The sequence below is a fragment of the Phaethon lepturus genome, unplaced genomic scaffold (genome assembly GCF_000687285.1).
Source record: "Phaethon lepturus isolate BGI_N335 unplaced genomic scaffold, ASM68728v1 scaffold2471, whole genome shotgun sequence".
Classification (NCBI taxonomy): domain Eukaryota; kingdom Metazoa; phylum Chordata; class Aves; order Phaethontiformes; family Phaethontidae; genus Phaethon; species Phaethon lepturus.
The window spans coordinates 98474-117823 of record NW_010518321.1 but is presented as its reverse complement, the minus strand read 5'-3'; the positions used below and the strand labels follow the sequence as shown (position 1 = coordinate 117823).

Genomic DNA, 19350 nt, shown 5'->3' with positions numbered 1-19350 from the left:
CAAATTGCTATTTGTTGGCAAGTTGTTTTAGCCTCAAGTACTTACACAGTAAATCACCATTACTCTAATACCATACCTTTGGCCTGAAACATATTCATCTTGGTTAACAATAACTGACATTTACATTACCAATTCAATTCAGGCATTGTTGTGACTAAACACATATGCAAGAGCTTCAGGGAGAAGAGTTATTAGTTCTGAATGTGTCCCTACTTTTCACTGAGAACAATTCTGAAGAAACATCATCAATTCCTATTATAATCTTACAACATAAACATTCAAATCCTAATTGATCGGTAAAACCTTTGTCTTGGACTTAAAATCTGCATTTGTTTCTTGGATGCAGTCAACTGCACAACATAACGTATTTCAGATATTTTTCAAGATATGCATTTCTATACTTCATCTGCTCAAAGAAACTGGGACTTTTAAAACTTGAGTTCTTGGGAAGGAAAACGGGAATTTGAAATATTCTAAGGAACATGGCAACAGGACATGACAAATAGTACCAGATCCTCCCAGGAGAGGGAGGATGGACTTTTTCAGCCAGTATTTTTCTCTTTATATCTACTAAGCCCATAAATGCATACATAATAATGGTTTTAAACTAGTAGGGTGGTTTTGCTTTTCTTTACTTAGTGTGCCCCCAAACTTTCAAGCGATCAGAAGAGTAAGTACTTACTGCACTAAGTCTGTACAACTTAGCAGGAAAACTTATCCCTCTCCTCATACCCACGCATTGTAACTGCAGTGCGGCATAGAACACATTTCAATCAAGTATTTTATTCCAACTTTACGAGTTCTCTACCAGACTCCAAATGCATTATCTTAGATTTTCAGATTTTGGACGAAAATACTATATTTAACATAGTATTGATGTTTAGTTAGTATTTTTGCTACATTACAAGAGCACGCCAAAACAAGACACTGCAGTCTAACAGCATTAAGAGAAACATAAGAATTTGATGTGCTGGGTTTTGTTTTGGGTTTTTTTTTTTGGTGTTTAGATTTAAGAAGTCTCCCACAGAGATTCTTCAAGTAAAAACAGGTATTTGACTCCAGAGGAAAACAGGATGGATTACATGTATCCCATGTTGCTTTTTGTTTCCCATCTTTTCTTGGCTTCAAATCTGAAATAGAGCACAAAAACACATGTTAGGAATCATGGGTATATGTGTTTCAGCCACACTATTATTAATATCAAAAAAATAATTTTTAATACTATAATTAAAACATGAAGGCAAATGTAGCCATATAACCAATACATTAATTCTGGTAAAGCCTCTGTACTTAAGTCTGATACACTGCTAAAAAGAACCCCCCCCCCCAACACCAACAAGGTTAAACTAAACAAGTAAGATTAGCACAAGCCTATTTCAACTCAGAAAACATTTAACTGAGACTGTACTGTCTACAATTAGTGCCAATGAAACCACAAATGTTTAATTCCATACTCAAATGACTTACCCCCAAGCAAGCTTCTTTTTTTTTCGAGCTTCTTGGGCAGCCTCTGCTTCTTGTTTGGCTTTTACAAAGTTGCGGCAAGCAGCAGCTTCGGCAATTTTCACACCAAGCTAAGACATAGAAAGAAACAAAGGAAGACTGAATAGATGCAAATGGCTCATATGAAATTTAAGCCTCACAAATTACTTGGTCTGATATTGTCTCTCAAAAATCAACAGATATTAAAATATCTTTCAAATATTAGGCTGATGCTGTACTATTAGATCAGACAATCAAGAATGTCTCTTGAGAGAAATACACAGGAGTGGAATTCTGGGGCAAGAATCCTTTTCACCAAATCCCTTGTTTTCAAGAAGAAAAGCAAAGGGCAATTGCCCACTAGATTTTTTTTTTTTTTAAATAAATATACAGACATAGATATATACACACAGTCTCCATTATTAAGACCAGTCCGTGACCTCAGCTGTGCTAACACAATCGCATCAGGTCTCACCGATATGAAACCCACTCAAAAAGACAGTTTTATACAGGAAGAACTGCTACTACCACACATTTTCCAGTAGCACCAGTAGTCATGTTTTAATCAGTCTGTCCAGAAAGTAAATGAAGCAGTGTCCTTAGAGTCCACCTGGCATTAAGTCTTCACATTACCAGCTTTTAGATTATTAGTGTGATAATATACATGCTTTTCTAATCAGGTCGTAATAGGCTGTAGGTGAATACTACTTTACTTTCATAAACTTACTCACACTGTGAGAATTAAGCTCACTTTAGTCAATTGTCAAGGAGGGGGGAGGGGAAGAATAAAGCAAAAAAGATGGAAGAATGTGCTGTGAACTATGATCATATTATTTCCCTTAATCAGCATTCGTAACTTGTTCATTGTAGTTACACAGAATAAAATCATAGAATCATTATGGTTGGAAAAGACCTCTAAAATTATGAAGTCCAACAGTCAACCCAACACCACCATGCCCACTAAACCATGTCCCGAAGTGCCACGTCTACAGGTTTTTTGAACACCTCCACTAATGGTGACTGCACCGCTTCCCTGGGCAGTCCGTTCCAATGCTTGACCACATCACGTTTTCTGATTGCTGTCACGACTTGACATTATCTGCAACTAAATTATGAATTATGGAAGAATTTGGTTTCAAAAGTTACCGCTTTTCTCCAACACAAACAAGCAATTCATTGAGCCAAGACTGCTACAAATTGATATGGACAAATATGTTTTCTTCCTATTGAGTCCAAAATTACTGAAGTTAGCTAACATGCTTCTGACTGGAAAATGATTCTAAATTTCCCCAAAATGTCATGGGAGCATCAAACAAGAGAGGCATGAGACACCCAAGTGAAAGAACACTCCTTAACAGACGAGTGAGAACTCAAGAACGCATCTTCAGGTGTAGACGTGCTTACACACCTTCTACAACTCGCGCATCAAACACCTACCCTATAGGTAGGTCAATACCCTGATCATTTTGTTAACGAAGCAAAACAAAACAGCATCATTACAAGCTATTCTAGCTTATGGTCCTTTCAGGGTTCAAGAATCGAGAAAGTAGCCTTTATGCAGAAGGCTTTGAGAGTCTACATGCATGTATGCAGTAAGCACAAGATCAGTTTGTGGTTTGTTAAGGCTCTAAACACTAGCAACACACACAGTTGAGGGGTATGCATAGTATTTTAAAAGGAAAATGTGCCAATTAAATAATGCTAAGCAAGTTTTTCATCTCCTATTTTCACATCTTAAAAGGTCATACATATGTACCTATGGAATCATCTTGATGCACAAAATAATTCATGTGACCAGACATTTAAAAAACTTTTCTATTCGCGACATCATTTTAGCCCTGAGCATTAACATTTTATATAATCAGTAATTCAATGACAACATCTGAACTGCCAAATCTCAAGTCAAAGACTAGAACACAACATTCCCTTATTTGCACTGTCACTTAATATTTAAGGGCAGCTGTTAATTTTAATATACTTGCAGTATGCTTAAGAAAAGTCACCTAAAATATTAAAAAAATGTTTACTTGTTAATTGAAACAGGACTAATTATTAGCTTAAAAACTAGAGCTATCTGATAGCTGAAGTCAATCAGCAGAACCATGCCGTTATGTCTGAACTGTATTTTACCTGCTAACATACTTGAAAATTAACTCTTACTATGTGATGAGTAACAGCATCTCCTTATAATATAAACTAGTGGCCTAGTGAGCACTTACACACATACAAATATACACAAGTGAGGTCTACACAAGTGCTGCAGAAAAACTTCTGATCTCTATTTCTTGGAAGACAGAATGAGTTCTTCCATCTTTGAAAAGTACAGAAAAAATGGGATAATAGGATCCTCTGTAGTGTACGTGGAAGTAAAACGAGAAACATTTTGCAGCGTTAACGTTATCATTTCTAAGCTACAGAGTCAAATTTTCAAGACATGAAAACAAATATGTCATATATAGACACACACAAACGTTTTAGATTAAACATCATCTGCTCCCACCCACACCCAGACATACATCTTCACTTCTCCCTCACCCCCCCAAAGAAATCCACAAAAGCTTGGTCAATGGGTTTTCCATTAAAAAAAACCCACACACCAACATTTCAGGTCATCAGATAATTCAATAAAATACAATCTTAAAAGCAGTAAGAAAGCATGAATAAAAACATACACAACAATTTCTTGTGTAGTCAAAGTATCAGCATTTTCCATATAGAACATCCAATATTTTGCTGCATTTTAATTAAGGTGTCTAAACATTATCACAAAGAACTGCAAATTGGTCAGAGCACGCAGTAAGGAAAATTAAGCTCTAAAGGCTTTTTATCACCATATTTCAGGAACCAAGGGTGTAAAATGTTCTAATTTGGGATATATTAAAAGCCATAAAAGGTCTTTCAAAAAGATTAATGGTACTTTGCTTGGATTTAAGATAAGGGCTTTAGCTGGTTGGAAAAGCAGGGCCCTGGCTAGACCCTTGAGGCATTCATCTTTACAGCCACTTGGAAGATTTGTAAAAGCGTCTGCATAACCTCAAGCAAACGCACTGCGACATTTTTTTTTTTTAAATTCCTTTCAATTTTACAGGTTTAAAGTGTGTAAATCATATTGGGTAGTAAAGCTGATATAATGGTTCATCCTTGTAACACAATATATATATTTTTAAGACAAACTGAAAAAAACAACTTCATTTCTACAGGGCAAAGACTTTTCCATTTTGAAGTTGACCAATAATCGTGTCAAATGTCTTACTCTAGATGTTTAGTGTAGCATAAATGAAAATTCCTTATCCATTATTTTTCATAAATTTTGTACTTGTCTGAAGTTGCTACCTTGTAACAAATTTCTGATGCTTAGCCTCTTTTTGAACAGTTTCAAGGCATTTATTTAAAAATACCAATTATCATACTTTAAGTTTTTATGGAATAACAGGTCTCTATGAAAAATATTTATGCCATTCTCTTTTGTTCTTTAATTAAATGAAAACAGATGTTTTCTGAAGTAAAGCGGAACCATTGCTGGAGTACTTAAAGTGTTAAGGTCTTTAATTTTTATATCAGTTTGGTCTACAATTCCTGATTGTCTTTACTCAAGCTCAACATTAATGTCAAGCAAGTTACCTAGGAGACGAAAGAGATCAAAGAGACAAAAAACCCTCAAATGTCTGATTAATCAAGCCTGCAAACAGCTTATTTCTTTTAGCCTGCATGCAAGTATGAAAATGAGATTCTGGGAGCCGTACATTGTGCAGATTTGTTCATTCTTATCAGAACAAAGCCAGCGGCAGCTTATTTCATGGATCATTGGCACTGTCATCAGTGCTACACAGAACGGGTGACAGCTCCTCATTTTGAGGCTTGAACAAAATTAGCAAAAAGTCGGCGCAAATTAGCCTCTCATCTTTTTAGTAATATGACATTATTCATTTACTTTTTATCCAATTTTTAATTTTTTCCTTGTCAGCTATCCCTTTCTAGTGTTTCTTGCACAGCATCATAAAGCACTTTTAAAACAAGCAAAGAAATAGCTCAAGTTGAAATAGTATGTAAAGTTCAGGCAGAAGAGTAAACATTTTTCTTAAGTTGCAACAGAATCTACCATAACTTCCAGAAAACTTCCTTGAAAATCAAGACATTTAACATTAAATATCATAAAGCAAAGACTTTTCATTACAATGGCACTGTGCAACGTAAATGCTGAATGATACAGGTAATGAGACAACAGATTCAAGAACTGCTCCAGAAATATTCAGGTATGATATACAAAACACTAAGCCTACAGAAGCTCTAACAAAACAGCTATATTCAAACAGGTCCTGAAATATCCTATGATCATACCAGAGAAGCCAAACAGCCTTTTAATGCAGTGTTACAGTTTCTCATCAAATATGAATCTAGTTATTTCAGGCTTGCCTTTAGCAATGATTTTCTCCTTTTATGTTATGGAATGTTATCCATTGCTGACGTATATAAAATATATAAAGCAAACAAGAATAACGAGTGGATTTTGCAGTGAAAATTGTCCCCTTTCAATGACGTGCTCAACTTTCACTGTAAAATACTTTGTAATACCTTTGTTGTGTTTTTATGCCATGTATTACAACATCAAATTATAGTTGGATGACACAGTAATGGAGCAAGGACAGAAAACTCTTCTATTAAGGTCTTTGCTAGATTTAAACATTTAAATGCAAGTTACTTCTTCCATTCATGAGAAAACACAGCATTAAAAAATTAACTATAAGCTGTTAGATGCTTTACACAGCCCCCTTATAAGAAAGGCAGTTTTAAAAAAAGAACTGTAGTACTGTTTTCAGCAATTTCTTTATCTCTGTTCTTCTAAGTAAGAAAGCTTATTAACAAGCTTTGAACTTAAAATCACATTTACAATAATGTGCCATCAACAGTTTTATAAGCTAATTAGAAAAAAAGATTAATTAATGACTGGCTGCTAATAAAATGGCAATCATGAAGAAAGAAACCAAGGGTGCTAAGCTTCAACTACCACCAATTAAGAGCTAATTACAAACAAATTATATATGTGTTTTGCTGTGGGCTTTAATTTACTAAAATGGTTTTAATTAAAAGAGAAAACATGCTGATTAATTGAACTGCAGAAAAAATCTACAGTATAAACTGTGCTTTGTCTGTCTCTTTAATTAGACTTGTAACATCTGAAATCTTTTTTTAAGGTTTGTTAAGGAAAAGATATACATAATTAAGGGAGCGTAAGAATGTAATTCTAGGTGATAACCCTGCCATGTTCCAAAGGTTAAATGAGAACAACCTCAATGAAGATAGATATTTGGAAGCACCTCCACTAAGTATTAGAAAGAAAATCCTTCAGAGATAAAAATAAACTCTTTTTTTTCCCCCGAGTCCTTTAAATGGGCAAGATTTCCAAGTTATTTGGTGCTTGGTTATATTCCATATAAATTGCATCAATCTCTTCAGGTACCTAAAAGCACTATGATAAATTGTGAGTGTTGAAGAGAATTTAGAAATGAAACTATTTTACCAATAGAAGATCATCAAGCACTGTAACCTGTCGATCTGAAACAGTAATGTGTGTGTGACCTCATGCTCAATCATATCCTACCCAGATTTTCAAGTGGAAAACAGCTTCCAAAATGGTTCTTAATGGTTACGAGATACAACCCTGCTCATGTACTTCTTATTCTAAATTATATGACTAGAAGTTACTTACAGACAATGGATACTAATTTAATGGTTAGAAAATGATCAAAACTGAGGCAACAAATTTTGAAGACAACAGCGGGACTGATCTTGCTGTAACATGAGAATGATATCCCAGTGAAAAGCCAATTAATTTTGTTGATTATGATGTAGATTGACAATCATAGTTTAAGCTTGATTAAAATACCATAGTTCCCCTATACATCGCAGCTTTTTAAAAATGTTTCACCAAAATGCCAGAAGCCACTAAGCTAAGCACTTGGGAACAGTGCTGTCAAAAAGCCTGCGCTACCTATAGACTGACAACTAACTACTCCAGTAATTTAGCACACTAAATTACAAAATATTTTAGAAGTTCCTTTTGACAGGTAAATCTAATATGGTCAAGATTATTTTATCGTGTTCAAGTTACAGTCCTCAGGCTAACGCACTCTTAGACAATGTGGCACCTACCTACCAGGCAGTTAACATAAAAACCACAAGCATAATGCAAAGTTTGAGATTTAGCCAGATCAGTTCTCAGAATATTAGCGTCATAAGAAAATCTGCATTCTGCTTTGAGACACTACACAATGATTTGAGTAAAAAAAAAAAAAATCACTATTAAAAGTTCTTTCTCTGGGGTAAAAAAAGCTTGGAAAATATTTTCAGGTTTATATATTACAGGGTTTGGGGGATGGGGGGGAGGGGGCAACCTTTCAAAATTATTTGGTTTAATTAGGAGAAGAACTTTTACAAGTATCACTCCAAACTGAAACCGATTTACAGCAAAGTGAAATTATGAGGTATCTCCACATACCATCCCTACTTAAAAGGATAAACACCTCCAACTATGCACAGTCACAGTGCTCTAATTTATCAACATTTCTTCTTGAAAAAGATCTAGACAGATTCCCACAAACACAGTAGGAACAACTAAAGTACATTTCAAGATATTATTCCAGAAAGTTTTTTCTGAAAGCGTTAGAAAAGTTGACATAATTCCAAGTGTCTGTTCACAGCTACGCATCCAAGTACCTGCTACCATTAAATATCAACCACCTAGAGCATCACCAGGAAAACCATTTTATCTCAGCCCAGCTAAGCCCACTTAAATAAAGTTAAATAAACTTCATTCTCTCAACAACTTTCATTCTAAAAGGTTCAACATTTTTTTGGCAACTCCTACGTTTAATATTAACACTTCTGTTGGCATGTCTCAAGTTAAACAAGTCATCGTTAAATGCAGTGTTTGAACAATAGCTTTAAGTATGCCGCTCTACATTTGAAAAGAACAACTTTAAAACACGAAGGACTCTTTACCAATGCTGAAACCCCTGGAATGTTGTAATCCAGTTGCTGTCTTTTTGTTACAATAATAAACCTTAACTGTGCTAGTATACCAGCACACTGCAATGAACTGCTAGTTATTTAATACTAGTAGTACTATGTTTTAGGTACTACGGTAATAATTCAGTCTAAGAGCATGTTTAAAAATCCACAGTGAATTGAGATTCATCATATGACCCATCTGCATTATGTTGATGCTCAACAAAAATTTATCAAAGGAGTACTGATTTATACGCTGTAACTGCACCACAGCACTGAGACGCTCAAGCTAGACTGGATTCTAGAAGCAGAGTAGCCAAAGCAGCAGAGTTACTGATGGTAAGTCTGATGTGTTTGGTACAACATAATGCAGACATGCCCATATTTTTTCAGGAAGAGTTTCACTCATATATAAGATAATGCAATCAAGAATTTCAGGATTACTAGAACTCTTAGTGAAGCAGAACAGCCTATAAGGGAACACGCTGCTGGTATGGCCAAGGATGCTACAGTTTGAGACCTACTACCCTGATAAATCCCAAACTAACTGCAATCACTTTTCTAGTCCACAAACTAGGATGACTATAGGAGACAAGGGGTAATACTTTGTAGTGAGGTTTCCCAAGAGATTAGACTGAGTATCATCATCACATAAGTACAATCCATTTTTTAATAGAAATGCAACTGCCAATAAAAAAGGGGCAAAATATTTTTAGCTAGTCTCAAAAGCTACATATGAATCCAGAGATGCAGTCACTAGTAAATACAGAGCCTCATGCATAAAGTATCCAGGTTTTAACTTCTCTCAGTCTAAAACCTTGAACGCTACTAGATTAAGAAGCTTTGTTTTAAAATCAGCATTTTTGCATATTCATCAAAAGAGAAGCAAGCAGCAAGTAACACAGTGCTCAAAGCCTCACTTACAGCAGTACAGTAACATTTTCCTTAAAGAACCTGCAACAAGTACCACATGGAAACCAAAAGACTCAAAACCTTGAAGCAGTATTATTTAGTGTTTTAGGATGTAAATTCCAGTGATCCACTCACAGCTGCTAGATTATGCATATTGCCTAAATCACCACCGATTTTAAAGGAATCTGATTTTTAAAAACCTTTTCTCACTGTGTCATAATGCTAGCATATTGACAGCACCATTTTGGCGTTCCTTAGCTTTTTAGAAGATGTTTTTACTGCCTATTCTCATCATCTGTTTATTTTTGGCTTCATTTTTCTAAATACTGAAGCTGCCCTATCAGTTTCACAGGTTTATAAATGTTATACATCAAAAATTAGTTTCACTTATTAAGGCAGGAAACAGCTTTAAGAACTCTGGGATCTGTGCCTCAAAGCAAAAGCTTTATCAGCAGGTTCCAGTCACTGCTTCTTGCAAAAGAAAATGGTGCCGACTAAAACCCCATACACCTGATTTCAAAAAGAACACCTATCCACTGAACATTTTTCACATGGCTGCAAGGGGGCTGTACCCCAAACAGAAGACAGCTGTTTCTCATACGCTCCCTGCCCCCAACCCTGCAACATGAAAAATGAAAACTATATATAAAAAGATGAAGTTGAGATAAAAGATTTTAAGAAAATTCATCCACTTATTTCTTTAGACTTCAGAAGTGGTGTACTTCAATACAGTCATAGTATAGTTCCATGCCTGACTTCCTCACAGTGTTGTGTTGTCTTTGGAAGTTGGAGGGATACAAATAGCCACATACTTTAAAAATTAACTCACTATTATGTAAAATGAGTTTTAAAAGGGACATTTCTTTATATTGCAAAGAGAAGGAAAGTAGTGATTTAATCACTACTATAGAACATGAAAGCAGTTTTTTATTAATTGTACTTGTACACAAAAACGATTTTTGAATCAACCTCTTCCATAATCAAATCCTTTTCTATAGTTCTTCACTGAATCAGAATTAGTCACTGTTAGAATTATTGCTATAAAAGTATTAAAAAGACCCAACATTAAAAAAAAAACCACACAGCTTCTTAAAAACCACAAAGAAAAATAAGTCTTGCAGTGGGTTATGTAGCTAGCACATTTTTACAACAGTAGAGAATCCCAGTGAATTCCCATGGATTGTGCCTCAGCAGAACTCCCCATGAGATCAAGCCAGAGTCATTTGAGTTTTCCTTCTTTGAACATACTATTTATTCAGATAAACCCACTTAACCAAAACCAAGTCAAGGCTGTGAATACTAATAATGTTTCAAGCACTTTGTTTTCAGAATTACAACATGTTAATATTTGAAAGTCAACAATTTGGAGCTAATGTTCCACAAATAATACATTGCTGTAGCACCTGGGATATGCTAGATGTTGTACCATCCCATGGCTACCGAAATCAGATAATAGTTTATCATAAATATTACAAAACCTTAAAACTTCTTACATTAATTTGTTTTTATAGTCAAACAATTTGCACTAGAACCTCAGTATGTTTTATTGATTATGATAACCACTTTAGAGTAGATGGGATAATGATATTCGTGAAGGAGAACAGCAAGTGTTTTTCATGTTGTACACATGAAAGGTAATGCAACAGTATCACAGCAAGAAGCTGGTCAGACTTAAAAGGAACATTAGGACACATTCCTATCACTGTCAATAGCTGTTATCTTTGCAGAGTGAAGTTTTGTGATCACTGGTGAATAAGCAGGTAAGAGTCTAGTCATTAGAAACTGCCCTAAGTGACTAACTGTAGGAGTTTAATGATTGTATAAGAACAGTTATTTTTACCTAACCTTATTTACAGAACCTTAAGAACTGTATTTCCCGTTTCAAAAGCCATCTGTTTTTAAAGCCATCACAATAGTGTATTATATTACATTAAATAGATTTAAATTTGCAATTTTGCATTAAAGATTAGCTTGAGACCCTGTACTTGGGGAACACTTTAAATAGTTGCATGAGAATGAGAATTATTTGGAGTTTGTCCATCTTAATGCTTTTCCAATACCTTTGAATTTTGCTAGTGTATAGAGTGGACAGAAAATTCCCTTTAACTCTGTGAAGACAGAAGAGTATGCAAGATAGAAGAATGAAAGCAAAAATATATAATTAATTTCTAATATAAATTTATAATATGTATAATTTAAATACTGTAGCTCAGATGACTTAAAAATGATAGGTCCTGCACTCACCTCAAAGAATACTTAGTTATTTTTTTCTTACCTGGCTTCAAAACTATTCCAACTATCTTTTTATCCTAATTGTCCTTCTTTGCATTTTCTCGCCTGTGCACAAACAGCAGTGGGTACAACAGCCTCCATGGCTTTCAATTATGTACTTCACCTGCTACCATCTACCATATGTTCACCAATTTAACTATTTCTTACAAGAAACTGCAATTACCAGAGGTATCTGGTAGATTCCTCACCAGTTTAAGTATTCACTCAGCACCACATACAAATTTAAAGGGTCCACTTTTTACAGCAAAGAGGAACATAGCCTTCATAAAATTACTCCGATACACCAACTAACAAGACAGTGTCTTGAAAAACAACAGCATTTCTCTCACCTGGATTTTTTTTTTTTAGAAGATATGCATTTTTATATTAAAAATATATACAAAAAGAAAAAAATCCATTAATTCTATAAACATCATTCTAGTGCCACAGCAGTATGTCTGACATCCATCTACTCCCATTCTTCTCCAGAATTCTTCCAGCTGTCAACTCCTGATCATATAAATACACATGAAAAGCAGCACTGACGCATTTCTTGTTCTAAACTTGCTAAATCTCTACCGTTTTTCACTCCTCCCAAGCTTGCTGGGGAGGGAATGCACGGAGAAGTCTGAGCCACAGGGAACTCACAGGAAGAGAACATCCTAGTCCTGTTTTCTTGGCTTGTGACATGCAGAAAAATCAAAAGCTCAGTATAGATAACTAGTTACTGACTCCTCTGACTCGTGGAGTTGGTGTGAAGGCTTTAAAGCAAGGTTACTTGGGATCGTTCACCATTGTATTTTCAATTCTTATACATAGCTGTCATAGCTTATATACAGCTGTCCATGCATGACTAGATCAGCAGCAAAATACTTCAGTCAACTGACAGAAATCTGCTTAGGAAGCAGGAAAGAGGCCCCAAACAATCTTCAATGCTATTTTAGTTAAGACACTTTTTGTACAGATGTAAGTTTCCCAAGAGCTTTTATTAATAGCCCACTTACCTCACGAACGGCTAATCTATCACTCAGCTCCTCAGCCTTATCAATGTCACCTTCAGCCACAGACTTCTCTATGCTAAGTTCAAGGCCAGACTAGAAAAAGAAAAGCCAATATCTTTAGGACAAGAAGAAATAACACATTTAAAGGGAGCATCTCCTTTCTCAAGTTCTTTCATAAAATTCTTTCTTTTAAGACACTGCATAAACCTGTAATTTCTATGTAACACAAATCACTTTGTCTATGTATTGTAATGGACAGAATAATTAAGAATTCACTGAAAAGCTGCCTGAGCACAAATCATTGCATTAGTTCCACCTTATGTGCAGGATAATACTGTAGGTTAAAAAAATTACACGGACTAGTTTATGCCTGTCACAATAAAATTTCATCTGAAGATCTGGCTTATCTCTTCCATCCCTGGAGCTTTCTAAACAAAATGTGAAATATATGTGTCAGGTAACATGAAGAATGGCAATTACCACTGTATCGTTACAGTTCTAAGATCCTATCTTTATCCAAAAACTGAGTTCTGGCATGGTTCCACTCCACTGTACTTATAAATTAAAAATTCTAGCAGTCCTATGGGAAACAAAGAAAAAGCTTCAAAATTTAACCTCTGAAAATAAGAAAATAACCTTTATGACCAATACAACTTGTTTAACGACAACATTTACAAATAATGTAACGATGAAAAGTAAATATTTACTGGAAATCACAGTTGGAAACTTCTGAAGGAATACAGAAAGGTAGCACAGCAGCAGCCACTGACTTCAGAATTTCACAGAAAACTCACTTGCTCATAACAGAAGGCAATTTACAGCCTCACTGGTTTTAAATATTAGTGATGCTAAAGAAAACACATTTGACAGTTTCATAACATGTACTTTTTAAAAAAGATAAAAGCAAAAAAGCTAACAATTCTTGAGAAACAGTGATCTGCAAATACTGCGCTTGAATTATTCAGGTGGATGTTGAGGAAAAGTGCACAACTGGAAATCAAAGTGATAGCCAATTCTGTTAGATGCCTTTTCTGCAATTAATGAGACCTGTGTTCCACTAGCGATAAAATCTCTGAACTTATGTGGAGAGCATCTGCATTTTAACACTTTGGGCCTCATTCCAGATCTATCCTGAGCAGTTTAATGACAACTAAATACCCACCAAAAGAAAGAACTCAGACAGAAGCAAACATCTTATGACTTGAATGCAGAAACTTACTTGAGGCAAATGAAAAATAGAAAATGTATCATAAAGGAGGGTAACTAAACATTTGGTGTCATAGAACTTATACAGGCCTTTACCAGAAAAGCTAAAGAACAGATACTGCTATGAGGAACTCATTATATTGTCAGTTTAACTTGTCCATCATGTTGTACTAGTTATTTCAAATATGACTAGTTAGACAATATTTATGAACAGAAAGTGTTATATATCCAGTAAAACTGTATGGTAGGTTTATCCCTCTAATTCCTATAGCCACTGATGTCAACTACAGGATTTATGTGACACATTTCAAAGTTATAACATGACTAAAAAAGCCAAAAGAAAAGTCAAACAATGCATATGAAGTGCTCTGTCTCTCATGATAACAGAAAACAAAACTAGACAGGAAACAAGCATGGATACTGTCTCAAAAGAAAGCACAGCAACCTTTCAATCCAAGTATGATAAAATGAAATTCATTAAAAAAGTGCATAAAATTATTGTTCCTCAGAGTGACTTGAGCATTTACTAACTTTCAAATAGTCTCAGGTTTTCTCCTATCTCAGTTAAGGCAGAGGTCTTTTACTGTCAAGTACAACCTGACATTGCTTTTGTATCAACAGTCACCTTTTGTGAAGCCCTGCTATCCACAGGTGATTCAAATCTATCATTGATTCCAAAGTATTGTGTAAGTTCTTTCCATTTGTCTTCATTTGCCAACTGTTGACGACTAAAAACAAACAACAAAAAGTAATTAATATAACCAGTTCCCTTTCCACAACTTGTAATATTCTTTTCAACACTAAAATTAATTCCTCCATTTGGCAGACATGCTCTTTTCATCCATTTGCAGTTTTTAGTGGAAGTGAAATTAATTATTCCTTCCCCTCTCTAAGGGTAATTCCACAATCTTGAAAGCAAGCTTACAGAATCATTCCGGTTGAAAAAGACCTTTAAAATCACCAGGTCCGACCATAAACCTAACACTGCCAAGGAGGAAAAAGAAGAGGAGGAAGAGCAGGCTGAACAGGAGCTTGTATGCCATTACATGCAAAACATCTAGGAATAACATTAAGTCCATTTTAAGATACATTAATACATTTGTGTTTATTTTTAAAATCAAGCAATAAACTTTATCAATGAGTCACTGGTATCAAATTCAGCTGCCCAACAAGACACTGAACAACTTCAGCAGATATTTTACATGACGTTCAAAGCTAGGCTTTGGCCATGCAAGTGGCCAAGCTTTTCACAAGTTTTGCCTGATATTAAAAACAGACCTCAGATAATCACATTGACCTGGTTATACCTCTTAGTCACTTCATCGTTCTTTTTCTGTTTTTCTAGGGGGAAAAAAAAAAAATCCAACATTACACAGTAATACCCTACAGCAGCCAATGAAGTTAACAGAACTATAATCACTCACATTTCCTTTGAAAGACTGACACATTAGGATTTTTACCCAATGATCATGTGGATTTAAACCATGCAGCTGTAGGACTTCTCATACAAAGAAACTCCTACAATATCTGCAAAGAAGTTTTACACCAGAAGTTTTACATACACAAAAGTATGTTTTATAGAATTACTGTAATACACTTAGCCATAAATCAGTATTAGCTAAGTCCTACCTCCTTTAAAAAAAAGGGGGGGAGGGAGAAATATATTACTTCAACTTTAAGCAGCAATTTACAACCTAGTCCTACAAGTGATGTATACAACTAAAAAAATAAAACCCTAGACAATAGCTAGAATACATCTACTCAAGCATTCAATTTTTGGTAAGAAAGAAAAAAACAAACAAAACCAACAAAAAAACCACCACACATCAGCAAATCCCACTTCCAATGTATTTGATACTTCCATTTTAGGACAATAAATTATGTAATTACATAAAAATACCTTTTCTGGGACGCTTCCTTTTTCGGCCTTTGTTTCCCTGTTTTGCTTGGGTTCTCATTTCATGGTTTTTCTTCTGAAGCTCCACAAACTTCTACAAGATTAAGAAAAGGCAAATCAGTATTTTAATTTTTTTCCCCCATTTTTAAAAAAATTACATGATGTGCTGAGAAATGTCCCAATATCTTATTTAGCCATACTACCTGCTTATATCTATTACATTAAAATTTATGAATTGAGACCATCCAACTCTGAGTGTTAAACTAGAATTGGCTCTAATCTTTCATCACCTCTCTCTGACCTTCTGCCCTCCCTAAATCCCAGGACTATCCAAACCCAGCAGTGTTCTCATGGGACATGACACTGAACACAGTTCTGCTCGTTGCCCGTTCCTGAGCTATTCAATGTATTGTTATTGCCTAGCTGGTAGTTTGTCATCCAAGTACTGCTGACAGCATAGTCGTTGCACAGCAGGCACCTACATGGGTTGACTGATGGAGAACAGTAACTAGTTTTTGCCAATTCTTATTTTGACTCGAAAGCCTAAAGCACAGGCTGCTTTGTTTATATTTATTTTTTCAGTCTTCAGCCTGCAACAGGAAAATCAAGAGGTTATAAGCAACTGAGTCTGAATGCCTGCGACTAACCCCTACAGAAAGGGGAAGGATTACACCTCTATTTTGAAGAGATGCATCACCACTACAGTGGCTGATATACTTAGCTGTAAATCCTTACTAATGCAGAAAGCAGTTATGAAGAAACTCAAGAGCCCATACACTACCAAAACTACAAGCTTCTATACAACTGTATAGTCATCCAAACATCCCCCTGCTGCGCTTTCAATCACCATTACATTAAAGAGGGAAAAAAAAAGCTACAATCACCTCCTATCTAAATTCCTGTTTAGCATGCTTGAAACAATCTAAGGTATATTAGGATGACTGCGCTTTGATAATATTTTATTTAATTTCAGATTTATATATTGAATATTCAACACTAAGTTATTTTAATTTAAAAATTAGCCATTCAACTTTGAGCATATTGCTCAGTATATTTATGCTCTGGACATTTGGACACCTGTAACAATACCCACATTCCACATATTTAGAGAAATTCCAGAAGGGCACGTTTGAGATTCTTTTTCTCCATCTGTCACTGATATCACAATGGGTTCACTGATAGTATTACTTTCAGGTCCATTCTGCTGGAATTCAGAAAGGTGAACTCTTTCACTATCTTCTTTTGCATCTTTCTTTGAAAAGGAACTACGCAATTCATCTCCATCATCCGAACTTAAGTCAACATCACTTTCATTCAGTCCTGGAGGTAACAGCCCACTCCACATCTTCCAGTTCAGACAAGTCCAAGCCACTTCAAGTCACTGCAAAGACACCAGAGTTATGTGTGCTTACTCATTCTGAGATAAAATCATAATTAGTCTGCAGAAGAGAGAAACAGAAATAGCAAAACACATAATGAGAAACATTTTAGTTTCTCTTGAGAAAGTACCAATCAGATGTTTTAGACAAGCACATTATAAAGCTTCTAATACTTACTATTTCAGAGAGAAGTAGAGGATATAAGTACACAGGTTGAAGCTATTAGCTTTTTTTTTTCTCTTCCTTGTTCTTTAAGGTTTTGCCACTTCGCAGTTGCTTGCGGCTGCTTTCGGTTTACGGGCGATACTGCAGCAAACGCCTCCCGCTTCTCCGCACGGGCGGTGGGGGAGCATGTCCAACCCTTCCACGCGATCGCTCCCCAGGACCGCGCAACCTCGCCACCCTCCCGCCCGGTGGGTAAGGCCGGGTACGGGTGAGCTCCGCCAACCCGCCGGCGGGGAGGACGGAGCGAAGAGCCCGCTCGGGGAAGGCGACAGGCCGGGGAAACGAGGGCAGCTCGCCCCGGATGAAGCGACGCTTCAAGCCCAGGTGGGGGAACGCAGACGGCACCTCCCGCACCTCCAGCCCCCCTCGCAAGCCCGGCAGCACCGCCGAGCAACCCGCCTCCCCTCACCACAACCCCCGCGCCAGCATTCCCCCCGGCCGTGTTTACCTGGCCGCCATCTTGGCACCGCCGGAACACCCCGCCCGCCGATTGGGTTCTGCTCCACAGCCAATCAACGGGCGCTTTGCTGCCTTGGGCACGACCTCCCTGGTCTCCGTGGCAACGAGGCAGGGCGGGCGGCCTGTGCCGGGACGGAGCGGCGAGGGAGCCTGCCCCGGTCCCGCGGGCAGAGGTACTGCCTTCCTGGGCGGAGGTTCTCCCCTGGGGGCTGTGGGGGCATAGGCCCCCTCCTCGCAGTGAGGCCGCTCTGGGGAAACAGAGCAACTTCCTCGCTCCGGAAGGGTCTGACAGCCCAACATGTGCGAGTGAGGTGTCTTTGTCAGAATTAACAGCAGTGCTCTGGAAGACAGACAGGTGTCCAGGTTTACAGCAATCCTAGGTGCCATAAAGGATTATGGGGTCTATTCCAAAAGTAAACCTTGTAATTTATACAATAACTAGGTGTTTATGCTGGGATAGAATGACTAGGGTCAGCAACATTACTCTTCAAGGGTGGAAAAATCCTTTTAAATTTCCCACTAGTGTCTTGGATCTATGTGGTGAAGAGAAATCCTCAAAAACGCTAGTCCCAGATCTTGCAAGGTTGTTTGTTGTGGATTGTCTTCCAGCATCAGAGCATACATTTTCTTTAAACTGCTGGAAGAATGTGGAAAAGATCTCAGAAACTTGTTGAGAAGTCTGAGCCAAATAGCACTGTGCTAGATGCTTCAAAGGTGAACACTAAGTTTATGCAGAGCATTCAGTGAAGGACTTGCTTATTTGGAAGATTCTCTTACACCTTGTCCTTCCAGCTTTCAGAAGTGAGACAGATGACAAAAAGGTATTTTGCCTGAACATGATTCAGAAAGAACATCTTGCACATAAGGAGCAACAGGAAGGGAGGCACAGAAACACTGAAAGAAAAAGATGATGGAATGAGGCTGACATAACAAGCACTGAAATGTGTCTGAAAGATGGGAGGTTTCGTGATTGAAATAATTTGTAAGAAGGTGCATTTCTGAGCAACGATTTGCCAGGTTGAAAGCTAAATCTCAGTATCAAGACTTCTGAGAAAGGAATTGCTGGCACCAAATCAGGACACAAACACAGTTGTGGACAAACAATTCAGCTATGAAGGGAATGAAAAAAGGGCAAGAGTTTAAGTGTTATGAAGATGAATAATAGGAAATACATCTTTGAGTAGGGATTTCTTGGTGGATCACAGCTTCTGGGATTGGCTGTGCATGGAAGGAAAAAGTAAACACCTTTCTCATAGATATAAAACAGATCTTCAGATTCACTTCCTTTTTATGGCATAATTTTACATCCTCGGATTCATTTCCAAAATCAATTAATTCCGTAAGTAATCACTTTTTCATGAACTACTTGTAAATTTCACACTCAGCTTGCTAACTAGATTTTCCTCTCATCTGGGAAATCAATTTTTAAGAGATTTATTTTATTTACATTTAATAATTGATTGTATTTGGTATACAGATAAATGGTAATTGATAAACGTATTGGATATTTATT

The 19350-nt window shown here is 36.6% G+C and overlaps 1 protein-coding gene across 1 annotated transcript; it reads right to left on the bottom strand.

The window, feature by feature from the left end:
* Positions 1-979: 979 nt before the first annotated feature.
* FAM204A (family with sequence similarity 204, member A) lies at positions 980-17119 on the bottom strand. The gene is made up of 7 exons (XM_010296680.1): positions 16868-17119; positions 15778-15868; positions 15185-15218; positions 14503-14605; positions 12675-12764; positions 1468-1574; positions 980-1130 (listed from the first exon to the last, which is right to left on the bottom strand). Exons 1-7 carry the CDS (start codon positions 17117-17119, stop codon positions 1079-1081), a joined length of 729 nt encoding a protein of 242 aa, XP_010294982.1. The 3' UTR covers positions 980-1078.
* Between the last annotated feature and the right edge of the window lie 2231 nt (positions 17120-19350).